The sequence below is a fragment of the Zeus faber genome, assembly GCF_960531495.2.
Source record: "Zeus faber genome assembly, chromosome: 5".
NCBI classification, from domain to species: Eukaryota; Metazoa; Chordata; class Actinopteri; order Zeiformes; family Zeidae; genus Zeus; species Zeus faber.
Genome location: NC_137192.1, coordinates 21,343,804 through 21,357,862, shown reverse-complemented (window position 1 = coordinate 21,357,862; position 14,059 = coordinate 21,343,804). Strand labels below are relative to the sequence as shown.

The following is a 14,059-nucleotide window of genomic DNA, read 5'->3' as shown; positions in this document are numbered from 1 at the left end:
GACATGTGCGTACTCTTAGAGATTTACAATGTAGCCCTCCCACTCTACTCTGTCCCGCTTGCCGCAGGGTGAAATATATTGCTTGGCTGCTATGACGACCAAGCCATAATCTATAGGTCTTGAGGATAACGACTTCTGGGATAGGCATTGCCTGCCGGTGCATCTGGTTCACCCGCTCCCCGGTTATAGACCATCAAACTTGAACCTCGATTCCCCTCTTTTTTTTCCCTCCTTTCTGCATCCTGGAGGCCACGCGTATTAGTAATTACAAGTGGCTTAAGACAAGAATTCGGAGAAGCTGCAGCCACAGGGTTGAAATTCATCACCGATGCCAAATTCCCAAATGGTGTGCACTACTGACTTTACAGAGTGACACGCCGTTGACATCCATTTTTTTTTTCCCTTTACAGTAAATCCCTCGAGTAGTACATTGTTGTCATTCCTATAACCTAAACCTATAAGTACGCGGGGTGGGGGAGGGCTCAAATTCAGCACAAAGCTCTGTTTCATCCCGGTGAGCAGTTTCGCACGAACGCACAGAATAACGCAATGAGCAACATGTCATTCAAAGCCCGGCGGTGGCTCTAAGATGGAGTCACCCACGGCTCCCCTCGCCTTTCTCTGAGAACTGAGCAGAATGGATCAGGTTACGGTGGAGGACTGTGTGACTTTACCATATGAATGAAGCCAGCGTTTTGTTTTCTTTTAGTTGGGGGGGGGGGGGGGGGGGTTGATCCTGGCCTGCAGACGGATGGATTGTGTGTGCCTCTCTCTCGGCAGCTTGTCAGTCAACCCGGGAGGGCTTCATTAAACTGACTCCATCAGGGCTAATGACTTGTAGGTCAGTGGTTGTGTGTGTGCCCCCCGCTATTCGGGGCCAGCGGACCATGTAACCGACTGGCTTTTTGATTCACTTAACTCTGGCTCGCTGTAGGGACGGGAAAGGAACTAGAAATAGTGTGCCTGTGGTTATTTACCGTATCATGTTTGTGAGATATACCCTCAAAGCCTCACCCATAGGGTCTTGGCGATTTTGGGACATTTGTTTCACGCATTTTCGCGCTTGGCTTTTTATTTTTCTGAGATATTTTGAGACGCTCAAAGGTGAGAGTGCAGTCATACAGAAAGACACACACACACACACACACACACACATTTACATACGCACACATACGTAGCAAGAGAGAGAGAGAATGAGAGAGAATGCCAAACTAAAAGTTAACCAGTGTGTTGGTGAAGATGACGATGAATCAGACTGTGTGACAATAACAATCTGAGAGAGAGAGAGAGAGAGAGAGAGAGAGAGACAGACAACAGTTAAGCTGTATAACATGACAGTGAGAGCTGTCATATTGTATCAGTTGTAGGCACAGGACCAAAGATAATCACCCGCATGTTGTATCCAGTGGAACAGTATAAAAATATAGAGTATATACGTAGCAGCATATTGTTTACATCCAGTACAAGAGTATATAGTTGATATCCATTAAAGTAGTACAGCCTGGACTGTGAAACAGCTTTTATACAAGTTTGATAAACAGGGCTGTTCTTTCAAATGGGACATTCTTGAAGAATGGTCAACAGTTTTATGATCTTTACCGTCGATTTGGCACAGAGATGGAGAGTTAACAAAACCGTTACCGAGAAACATGTAAAAGGTCTCCTGTCTGGCGGCGGCTGGCAAGCCAGTAAAGTAGAGTGATACATGTAGTAAAATGTGCCGTTGTGCTGTATATCATCACTCGTAGCATGCCTCTTGTCCAAACAAATGAATTAACCGGAACTACCTGTTGTATAACTTTCTTGTGACAATATGTGTTATCTGGTTCCTGACGAGAAAGAAAACATCCTAAAAGGTATCTAAAGTTTATAAATCACTAGTTGTATTCCTGTCTTTTAAGGTGACAGAATAACCTTGAGATTTTTCCACATTCGTAAAGCTGTCACGCCCCATATACAGTATCCCAGCAAGACGCTGAAGGCAGAAGAACATTACCATGGTGATGTTCGATTGAAAGAATGTTCCCCCTCTTTCACAGTAACCTGCATTCCTGCTTTTTCAGTACGCTCAGAATGTGCCTGTTATATGTGCGCTGGAATAAACACCTTAACATTCTCGCCCATTACCAGCCGAGCCCGTAAAAATATTTACAATGTCTTTACAGGGTGGTTGAGCCGCTCGTTGTGCCTGTCTCTCAGCAGATCGTACGAGATATCAGGGGAGGACGGAGGGGGACCCAGTGGAGGCCGCAGCCGGGTCGAATGGCAGCACTCCGCATCACCGCCTCCTCTGAACACATGCTCTAGCCGCCCGCCCAAGGGTCAGAGTTCGAAGGTCAAAGTGGCACAGGTATGATACTAGTGGTGCATCTGGAATGCCGTACTACATACTATATGTTTGTAATATCGTGCAGCGTACTTCAGCCATACTACATCATCATATCTAGCTATCATATCATATATAGCTCCATTTCCTTTCAGCACATCGAGGGTTTATGACGACACTGCAGAGACACTTTTACCAGCGTCTTGCCCTCGCAATGCATTGTAGGATACGCTTGCCAGCAGCTCTGAATTAAATTTGATTACATTTATTTAAATGTATTTAATTACATTTTATTTAAGCTGTGCAGCAGTTGTGCAGGGTTTGCATGCTACAGCATCTCACCAGATGTAGTAGCATCCTGATACATTTTCACATTATATTTGAGCATGCTTTGGCTTTGGACGTTGGACTAAACACTCATTTTGGCATACAACTGTATATAGTGTGCTCGTACGCCATGTTGCACATAGCGTAGGACTGTGGTGACTGAATACATTTTACAGACATTTTCCAATCTATTTGCCTCGCATTTCTAGATCATTCTAGGTTTTCCAACCTAGAATGATCATATGGATTTCATTTTAAATAAATATAATTCAGACCACAATACAGCACAGAGGAGGCATATGAGAACATACAGATGAAGACCTGACAACCTCATACATTTTTTGCCGTATAATCTTAACCACCAATCTACTCTTAGTATTACAATGTATGAGAACATTTTGAAGCAAGACAAGGAGTATTGGGAAAGAAAAGCTTTTCCCAGCTTTCCTTCTGGGCTCTATGCCATACATTGTTCTTTTCTTAACCTGGTAAGATGCATTGCAATGAAACAGCCTTATGGGTAAAAGGCAGAGGATTTAATGATGACTAAAACACATTTTCCATATGTTTTGCTTTCACATTGGCATCGATTGTTATTATATACTTTATATAAATAGTCATGCAACATGCTCAGTGTCAGCCCAAGTGTAAAGTGTTCAATACTAAATTGGTTGTCGTTGTGCCTCAAGGTCAGTATACTGTAGATTGCCATTACAGTGCTTGCCATTGTGCATTTGATCATACGAAATCACAACAGTGTGACTCTGATCACGTCTAATCTCTATCCTGCTTCGAGTCCAAAAGCTCTATGACATGGCTCCAACCGGAAAATAAAATAAACAATTTTCAAGATATGCAGCAGTTGAGCAAATCAGCAGATCACCAAACAACATATGTTGTTTTTGAATTCAATACTTCATACATTAATAGTACAGATCAACTTCACGGCACTTTGAGGATACTGTGCACAGCTTAGATTCACAGCAATGAACGACTCTATATACAGTAGGTTGTCTCTGCTCTACTGTAATGTTTAACCAAAGTACGAACATCATAACCCTGGAGTCAAACAAAACTCTGTTTTTCTTAGACTTTTTTTTTTTTTTTAACAGGTTTTGTGCCCATGAGGTCGTCTATGCTGGTCTTATTCCTCTTCATCAGCGCCCAGGCGGTGGCTGCCATCGGAGGAGACCCCTGCGGCAGGACCCCCATCTCCGTCCCCATGGTGGACCCCAAGCTCTTCACCAAGCGCCGTCAGCGCTCCCCCCGGGTGCTGTTCAGCGCCCAGCCTCCCGACACAGAGCCCATGGGGCGTCCGGGCCCCGCCGGCAGGATGCGCGGGAGACGGTCGGGAGAGCCACAGCACCGTGGGGTGTACTCGGTGTGCGACAGTATCAGTGTGTGGGTGGGCAACAAGACCAAGGCCACGGACATTTCGGGCAACGAGGTGACGGTGCTCCCGGACGTGAATATTAATAACGTCAACAAGAAGCAGTACTTCTTCGAGACCATGTGCCATAGAGAGCACACGGACAGGGGTTGCCTGGGGATCGACAGTAGGCACTGGAACTCCTACTGTACCAACTCACACACTTTTGTCAGGGCACTGACCTCCTTCAAAAACCTGGTGGCATGGAGACTCATACGCATCAATGTGGCCTGTGTCTGTGTGCTTAGCCGCAAATCATGGAAACAGTGAGTGTGAAGGCCCATCACCACACACACACACACACACACACACACACACACACACACACACACACACACACACACACACACACACACACACCTTATTGTGGCAGTTTCGCCTACCACACGCCACCCCAGTGGCGTTTCCAGGACCCTCTGGCACGGATGATCTGATCGGGCTCTGCTCCTGTGTGTGTGTCTGGGGTTGGGGGGGGGTTTACCTGTTGCTTGTTAGACCAATCAACGAGCAACAGGTGTACAGCCACACTGATCCTGGGCCCCAATTACCTAGACCCAGGACAGGTGGCTGCTCAAACCACACAACATACCCCCAACACTAAACTGAGGCCAGGGAGAATCCTTGGCTGACGCCTTTGCCCAGGCAAAGAAAAAAAAATAGATTAAAAAAAAGGCCTGGACTCGGAAACAGGATTCCCATACCTAAAAGACAGGCCAACACGGGGTTACAATACTTAAAACTACAGACTCTGCCACAGGGTTCCAATACCTTCACATAAAACACTGAACTCTGAAACAGGGTTCCCATACCTCAAACCAACAAAAAGGTCAGACAAAAAAAGAACTAGTCCTCTAGGCCTAGTTGCCACATGCGGCACGCCACACGAGTGGCACTTTCAGGGACCTCCACCACAGACACAGACGATGGGGTTGAGAAGATACCAGTTTATTGTAGAGAGGGGGCAGGGTGGAACAAGCCCCGGAGCAGATGGACAGCATGTGACGACGAGGGCTCCTCTCCTGTGTGTGTGTGTGTGTGTGTGTGTGTGTGTGTGTGTGTGTGTGTGTGTGTGTGTGTGTGTGTGTGTGTGTGTGTGTGTGTGTGTGTGTGGGGATGGGGGTTTTACCTGTTGCTTGTAAGACCACTCAACGAGCAACAGGGATACAGCCACACTGATCCTGGGCCCTATTACCTAGACCCAGGACAGGTGTGGCTGCTCAAACCACACCATCCCCACACCACACTCACCATACAACAGCCTCTTAAAGCTAGTTCTCTGCACAAAGTAAATTATTGTTATATTTCACAGTATCAGGGCATGTATATAAACCAGACCTGGGTCAAATAGATTTTATACATTTGATTCGTCTTCTGTTTGATTTAGACTGTTTTCAGGGTAAATTGGCGCATGTCACCAGCACGGGGATCCCTTGCATTGTCCTCTAACATCTGAACCAAACAGACCTATCTGATATCATTGTTGATATCGTTATTTATTAAACACTGAAGTACATGCACTGTGTGTGGTTTGGAATTCATTCTCTCAAAGCCCGTGTTCACACATTGGGACTGAAAAAGACTTCCCCATGACAGAAATACAACAATGGCAGAAAAATGATGTTTTATCACTTTTTTTTCCCCCTTTAACTCTGCAAAACACCCCCATGCGATCATAGATATATTTATATATATATATATATATATATATAATTTGGTTTAATTTAAGATTTATATTGTAGCTTTTGCTACTTGATTTGAAATCAGTTTTTTTCAAATTGTAGAAGTACTTGTAAACAATACAAAACCATTACAAAAGTCAAGATTACCTAATACAAAAATGACCAAAAAAGCCGGCTAACTAACTTACAACAATGATAATAAAATGCAGTCAACTCAACCCCTCACTAGTGACCGCCTTTGTTCGTTTCTGTTGTTATTTCACATGTTTTTCCTGGCAGCGCTAAAGCGGATTTCCGACCGACAAATACACAAAAACAGACAAACGATGACAGAATCATGACATTTCGAGCTGTCACTGGGGGTCGTCTTTGTGGAAGTTAAAGGCACTTTCGGGGCCCAAAAAGCAACCCCTTCCACACCACAAACGTGATTAGAACTTACTCTCGACGTTTCCTCGAAACCCCCAAAAACACAAACAAACCTTTCAGACTTTCATTGCGCTTCACTGACACAGGAGCCAAACCAAAATTCAACACCGCCCCCTAGCGGTGTGGCACTGACTGACAGCGCTTTAGCGCAAAGAAAACCCCGGATCCTACTTTGTTGTTGGATGAAGTACGTTGCATCTTCGTGATCTGTGTTTAGGAATCGATAAAGATTAATTAATTCTGCGTAACATAGCAATTGATGCAAAAAATGTCAAAATATATTTCACTTGTCCTGACTACACTGACCAACAGCTGTAATGTATCTGTGTTCACATTGTATTAAAATGTATAATTACTTAAAAATATGTTATTATTTATTCTATACATATATATATATATATATATATATATTTATATATATATATATAAATATTAGTAAAATAGAGAGCAATACAGCCTGCACCCCTCATCAATTGCAATAAAATGCTTGGAGCATGCAAGCGTAAAAATATGAAAATGAGTGGATACAAGAATAAATAAGGAAATATCGATATAAAGGCTTATGGATAAGGAATTACACTAACAGGATACATAAATACAAACTATACGCATAAAATTGCTCAAAAGTGAAAAAATTAGAAAAAAAATCCAAAAAACAATTACTGTAAGTATGGATTATATTATTAAAAAAAATAATGCAAGTACGCAACAGAACAGGAGCAGGCCGTGCAAATATATTGAATCCAGGAATAAAGAAAAAATTATTCCAGCAAAGCAAATTTATTTTGAAACAATATTCTTCAGCAATGGAAGTGCCATGCAGAGAAAGAGAGAGAGATTGGTTATCGGTGTATGTGAAGTATGTGAAGGAGAGTGTGTAGGAGTGAAAACAGAGGGGTGATTGCTGTGAGTGCTGCACGTGCGTGTGCGTGGGTGATGGGAATGGAATGTGTGTGTGTGTGTGTCTTAAGTTGGAACTGGGGCAGATTTCAGGAGTTCAAGCACGCCTCATGGAGTATGGGAAGAAGGTCGTTGAACCTCTTGGCTCGGGAGCGAGTACTGTTGACTGAAGGGTCTGTTTCCGGGGTAGCAGCAGGGCCTTCCCCCTTCCACACCTCCTCTGAGTGAGGAGGGCCAGTATCACTCGCAGCTAAAGTATTAGTCCTGGTGATGTGCAGCACTATTAGGACCCCCCTTTGCTGGATGAGGGTCCCAGGTTCCAAGCCGAAACACTCCAGCATGTCCTTCATGATGGAGGATAAGACCTGTTGACTCTCCATCCTGATGACAATCCCTGTGCAATGGTAAAAACCAGGTCAGGTTCTGGTTGATGTGGTGGAAGAAGCACTCGGACCTTTTCACCTCGGTAAGAGTCTGAATACCCTGATGAAAATGACTACGGTGAAAGTGAAATCACCACTTTGACACTTCTACTAAGGTGAAATATGTAAATGCTTGCTTTTAAATTTACTTGGAGAACTTGTCGTATTCAGTGCAATGATACACCGATCAGGCACAACATTAAAACCAGCCCTAACAACCACTTATGTTGTGCTCCCATTCGTGCTGCCAAAACAGCACTGACCCGTGGAGGCATGGACTCCACAAGACCTCTGAAGGTGTCCTGTGGTATCTGGCACCAAGACGTTAGCAGCAGATCCTTTAAGTTTGAGGTGGGCCCCCCATGGATCGGGCTTGCTATTCCAGCACATGCTCGATTGGACCCTAACCCCGGCCATCCACATGATGTACATTACATTACATTTACATTTAGTCATTTAGCAGACGCTTTTATCCAAAGCGACTTACAAGGGAGAATAACATTCAGCTACATTGCGACAGAGATTAGTGTAACAACAGTATTGTAGAAGACAACGTGATTCCTCAGACCAGGCCACCTTCTTCCACTGCTCCATGGTCCAGTTCTGACACTCACGTGTCCATTGTAGGGGCTTTCGGCGCCGGACAGGGGTCAGCATGGACACTCTGACTCACATTCTCTATAGTTAATCAAAATGCAAAACACACAAACAGGTTCAGAGTAGCAGCAGGGATATACAACAACAACAACAACAACAACAACAACAACAACAACAACAACAACAACAACAACAACAACAACCCTCTTGCTTCCCACACTGCTTTCCCACCTGACTAATCTAGCCCAGGTCCCCACCAACACCATTAGTGGTGCACCTAGACTTCTTCAAACCACATGTTACAAACACATTTCCAACATTTACATCTACACAATTCCATTGACTATTACACCAATACAGGTCAAACAATTACACACAATAAAATCAAGAAATTCCAAACAAAAGCCAAATCCAACAAAAACCCCTCCACCAACCGCCCTCTTTTTCTTTCCAACTTGGTCCAGCCTAGAGAGAGAGAGTGATTAGTAGAGGTTCCAAAATAAAAGCACAACATAACAAAATAAACTGCCTGTATATGTTAATTATAGTCAATATTGGGCCCCCGGTAGTTCACCAGGTAGCGCGCACCATGTACTGTACAAGGCCTTACCACAGAGGTCCACGGCACGTGGCCATTTGCTGTATTGTCGTCCCCTTCCCACACTATCACTGTCAAATAAAGCATGAAAAATGCCCAAAAATTATAATCAGTATTGTGTATTGTCACCTTAGTGAGGGGTGGGACCTCCAACTCCCTCTAACTGATATGTGCTGGGTCCAGGCTGCAAGGCTAATGGCACTCATGGCTCTTCCCAGAACAAGCCACGGCCCTGTGTGAACACGGCTTCCTCTGCTCCTGTCCTGATAAGTAATAGAAAAATAATGACGAATCTGCTAAGATACAGGAAGCACCCGACCCATTCACAAATTATAAAACATTTTTGCATCCATTCCTTACCAGCCACAGCCTGTCCCAAAAAAACGGGAAGTTAATGCTTCTAACACACTCAATCTAGCTTCATTAAACATTTGGTCTTTGGTAGGGAAAACATTTTTAATTAATGATTTTATTATCAAGCACAACCTTGACTTTATGTTTTTACCTGAAACGTGATGAGACCTAGATAACAGTGCAGCTGATCTTATCAATTCAACCCCTCCCAACCTCGGCTTTATGAGTGAAGCTGGAGTGCATAAGAGAGGAGGTGGAGTTGCCATTCTCTTTAATGATTCCCTCAAAGGAATGCAGATATCTTATGGACACTTTGCTTCTTCTGAATGTGCGGCTCTTCAGTTGAATTTGGTTTTTTTTGATGACCTTGCTGAACCGCTGTCTATAATCTGTATTGACTTTGACCGCGTAGTTATCGTTGGTCATCCATGTCGACAGCCCCCAGGACAAAGGGTCCAAAGAACTGTGTTGTGTTCTTGATAACTATGGAGTAACTCAGCTTGTGCCGGAGCCCGCACACAACAAGGGCCACACTCTCGCCTTAATCACCTGAAAAGGGTCTGAACATTTCAATGGTCGTGGTGTCTGATGTTGCTCTCTCTGATCATTCCCTGTGTTTTCTTTGAGAGTATTACCTCGATTCTACGATTACAAATGTTATTGATGCCATTGCACCCACTGAGGTGAAGGTGGTCTCTGGTGGGAAAAGAGCTCTCACGGAGAAGCGCCACGCTGGCAAGAATAGAAAAAAAAAAAGGGTGTCAAAAAGCTTAACGCAGTTGACAATAAAACAAAACTTCACGTTCATTATGACGTCTATAAAGAGAGACTTTTATCTCAGAGAGCATTTATAATTTGAAATTGAGAAATTCAAGGCGCTCCTTCTCCTCAAACATACCCGCCAAAAACCGTAATAATGCACGTGCCTTGTTGATTTTTCGAAATACTACCGTCGGTTTATAAAGTAAAGAATGTTTTTCGTCCAAAATACATTTCTGATCTTCTGCTACATTAGGAACCATCCACTCCTCTCAGGTCGTCCGGGACAGGTCTGCTTTCTGTCCCCAGAGTCAAAACTCAACATGGAGAAGCAGCGTTTGGTTCTTATGCACCACATATTTGGAACAAGCTCAGCAGAAAACTGCAGGTCGGCTGCACCTCTCACCCCATTTGAATCAAAGGCAGAAGACTTTTATGTTTGCCGCTGCATTTGACTAAACTAATATATCTTCATTTGATTTACTTGATTTTATGCATTCCATTTCTTAATTCTACAATGTGTTGTTCCTTTAATAATGTGTTTCTTTGCACTTTGTCTCAATGCTATTAATATTTTATGTAAAGCACTTTGAATTGCCTTGTTGTTGAAATGTGCGATACAAGTAAACTTGCTTTGCCCTACAGTGCGACAAAGACTTCACTCCCCACGCGCATCAGTGAGCCTTGGGAGCCCATGGCCCTGTCGCCGGTGCACCGGTTGTCCTTCCTTGGACCACTTTTGGTCGGTACTAACCACTGCGTACCAGGAACACCCCACAAGACCTGTTGTTTTGGAGATGCTCTGACCCAGTTGTCTGGTCGTCACAATTTTGTCCTTGTCAAAGTCGCTCAGATCCTTACGCTTGTCCATTTTTCCTGCTTCCAACACATCAACTTCAAGAACTGACTGTTCACTTGCTGCCTAATATATCCCAACCCTTGACATTTTCCACTGGAACCAGATGATCAATGTTATTCACTTCACCTGCCAGTGGTTTTAATGTTGTGGCTGATTGGTGTATAACAGAGTCTATAATACAGCATAGAGTGACTACTGTATATCTTTTTTCCATGTGATATAAAAATTTAAAAAATTGTGTAAGTCGTATTATTGTCATTTACGTAACTATTAATAATAATGTAACTGTTTTAGGAGTAAAAACTTGATATTTGTCTTGAAATTAAATGGCGTAAAAGTGGAAAGTCTCTGAAACTAATTGAACTTAAATTAGTAGAGATAGTTGAGAAATGTACTTAAGTCCATTCACAAGTAAAGTACTTGTACTTTATTACTTCCCACCCAAATGCCCGCTCTTGTTGATGTGTTTGGGGCCCCGCCCACTGCAGCTTAATTGACCTGAAATAGAGTTATCATATTAATATTACCACATACAGTACATGCACACATCTCCACCGATGCATTTAGATTCGATAAGGGTTATTCACAGTTGTATCATATGTAAATTAGACCTCGATATTGCACCAAATTTACATATCAAACCCAAAGAGACACGGGCGGGCCCTTGTGGAAGGATAATTGGATTTTTCTTTAACTAAATTATATCCTGTGGATATCAGTTAAATTCAGATGTTAAGCCATTTTGATAGACATAGCTTTAAAACATAATCAGTGAATAAATAAAATTGATAACATTGTATGATGTATGAAGTTAAATGGAAAAATGCAAAAGGTTGTCCCTACATTATTGGCTGTATTTGTATTGAAAGAATTGAAAGAAGGGAAGAAGGGAGGATAGAACAGAAACTGACTTAGGATGATGGTTAGAAAAATTGTATGCTTAGACAAGAGACAACATCCTCGTTCTTCAATATTGTGTACTTTCATTGAGGTCAACGGAATGACTGACACATTTGTTTTCAAGTTTGATTAAAAAAAAAAAGACCCAATCATGCTTGGTTTTGAAATAAAACAATAAACTTAACAGAGCTCCTATCTAGGAGAGAGTGTCAAGAAACAAACACTGAAGTGATGAAATACGGCAGTACCCTTACAATCACGCATAATCTCCATGAAATCATTGGTTTTCAGTTAGATGTGAAACAATTGGTCCAAAAAGTAATGTGTTAGAGTTTTCGTAAATTGTATTCTTTTCTATTCTATAATTGTTCTTTCAAATTGTTGCCCTGCTGCTTGTTCCATTACGGGTTTTAACCTAATAAAGACAAGAAGCGGGGTGCAGTTCTCATGATCTCCATAAGAGGTCGTCGTTTCCCCAGTGCAGTAACAAAGGGACACCATGAGATACTCAAACTCTATTTTGACCTTTACAGCCCGAGGAGATGACACTGTGAGCCCAATGTGTCTCTGAGAAGATCTTCATTCACAGGATTAAAACCCCCTTTATTGTCTTCTCTCAATGGTATTATATGGCATTTTAAAGATATTATTTTCCTAAGATTTCTATATTGGCAAAGATATGAGAAATATGTTCGATAATAGGGCTATTATGAACTCATTTACCCCGGTGAATATTCATTATGTCTTAATGTGCTTCCATCTATGTGACACTTGGTTATATTTTATTTACTGACATGAGAATATGGCACAAGGCAAGCGGTTCCCAGCACAGTGTACAACCCTTCCAAATAAATGCTCGGGCTTTGTTTTAGGTACCTACATGAGATATTTTCACAACAAACAGAGATTCAACCTTTTGATAAATATGACACGCATGAAGGAAAAAGAAGAAGAAGAAATTGTTCTGCTTAGCACTGGTGTGATATGATTGAGTTGTGAAAATCTGAAATCAAGAAAATAATTCTGGACAGTGGTCACACCCGATTAAAATGCTCAAGAAAAAACACGGGAAAATATACTCACCAAGTATTTTCAATTGTAACCTATCCGACCGAGACAAAAAAAAAGGAACTAAATACTACTACTACTATTACTGCTACTACTGATAATACTACTACTACTACTACTACTTCTACTACTACTACTACTACTAATAATAATAATAATGACAATAATAATAATAATAATAATAATAATAAAAATAATGATGATGATGATGATGATGATGGTGATGATGATGATAATGATTTTGAGAATATTATTATTATTATTATTATTATTATTATTATTATTAATAATAATAATAATAATAATAATAATAATAATAATAATCCTTGTCTCAAAGAGCAACCACAATGGGGTTTACACAGCGCAACCCTACTATTTTTAAAACAACCGTCCATGTTTGCCTGTAAACCAGAACTTCCCATTGTTACAACTCACCGGGTTGTCTGCGGAAATAGAGCATGGCCTCTCAGTGGCGGTTGGCCGTTTGGTGCCGTGTCGGGCATGTCGTTTATTTGTTGAGTTTGAGTTGAGTTTGTTGAGTTTTTACTTGGATCGCATTTTTCAGTAAGTTACGTTTCCACGAAAGATGAAAACGTTGTGGTATTTCTGTGGGTAATTACCATTGCACGCCTTGCTGGGACTTGAACGCATCACTCAGCCGCATATTTGAGTGTTGTCGAGGGATGCTTTGACGACATTTTAAGGATTCGTTTTTATCATTTCTTTAATCAATCCGGCAAAGTAATGTGGACCACCCATTTCAAATATCAATATCGAATAACAGATCGACTGACATCAACCAGGTGCGATATAAATATACAAGTGTATAGATAGTTTGGTGACGTCTAAAGACTACAGAGTGTCACAGTCCACGGTCTAACCGGCCGTTCTCATCGGAATCTGTACATTTATAGTAAATAATATGATGGCGTCATAAAGCGTCTTACTATAAATCTCATCTCGTTCATTTTAGAATGAGACGTGTGACGTGTTAACCCGAGACCAACCTTTTTGTTTATAGCTGTTAGGTTTTTCATGTCTGCTCCGTATGTGGACATACAGTCGAGGTTTAAACGACACCTCAACAGTGTTCGTAGCTAATGCCGAAGTATCGTGCCAGATCGTTTTAGCCGGGTTGGACATATTTCAGCATCGGATGTACAGGCTAGTCCGTGTAATATCTGCTCTGTATGTGGATTGATTTGGACTGAACTTCAACCACGAGGTCTTTGTGACAGGCCGGTTCAAAAAAAAAGTGTGTTCGTGTGTAACGCCGAAGTTGGTTTTCCAGATCGTTTTTGGCTTCAAAATGCAGGTACTTTTTTTTTTCCTGAACAACAACAATACGGGGCTGCCCAACAATAACAATAACAAATAACAAATAACAGATAACAGATAACAGATAACAGATA

General features: G+C 41.9%; 1 protein-coding gene across 1 annotated transcript; it reads left to right on the top strand.

The window, feature by feature from the left end:
- The first annotated feature begins 2,223 nt into the window (after positions 1–2,223).
- ngfb (nerve growth factor b (beta polypeptide)) lies at positions 2,224–4,501 on the top strand. Its single transcript, XM_080000141.1, has 2 exons — positions 2,224–2,350; positions 3,766–4,501. The coding sequence occupies exon 2, from the start codon at positions 3,777–3,779 to the stop codon at positions 4,350–4,352; it is 576 nt and encodes a 191-aa protein (XP_079856267.1). The 5' UTR covers positions 2,224–2,350; positions 3,766–3,776; the 3' UTR covers positions 4,353–4,501.
- The last annotated feature ends 9,558 nt before the right edge of the window (positions 4,502–14,059 follow it).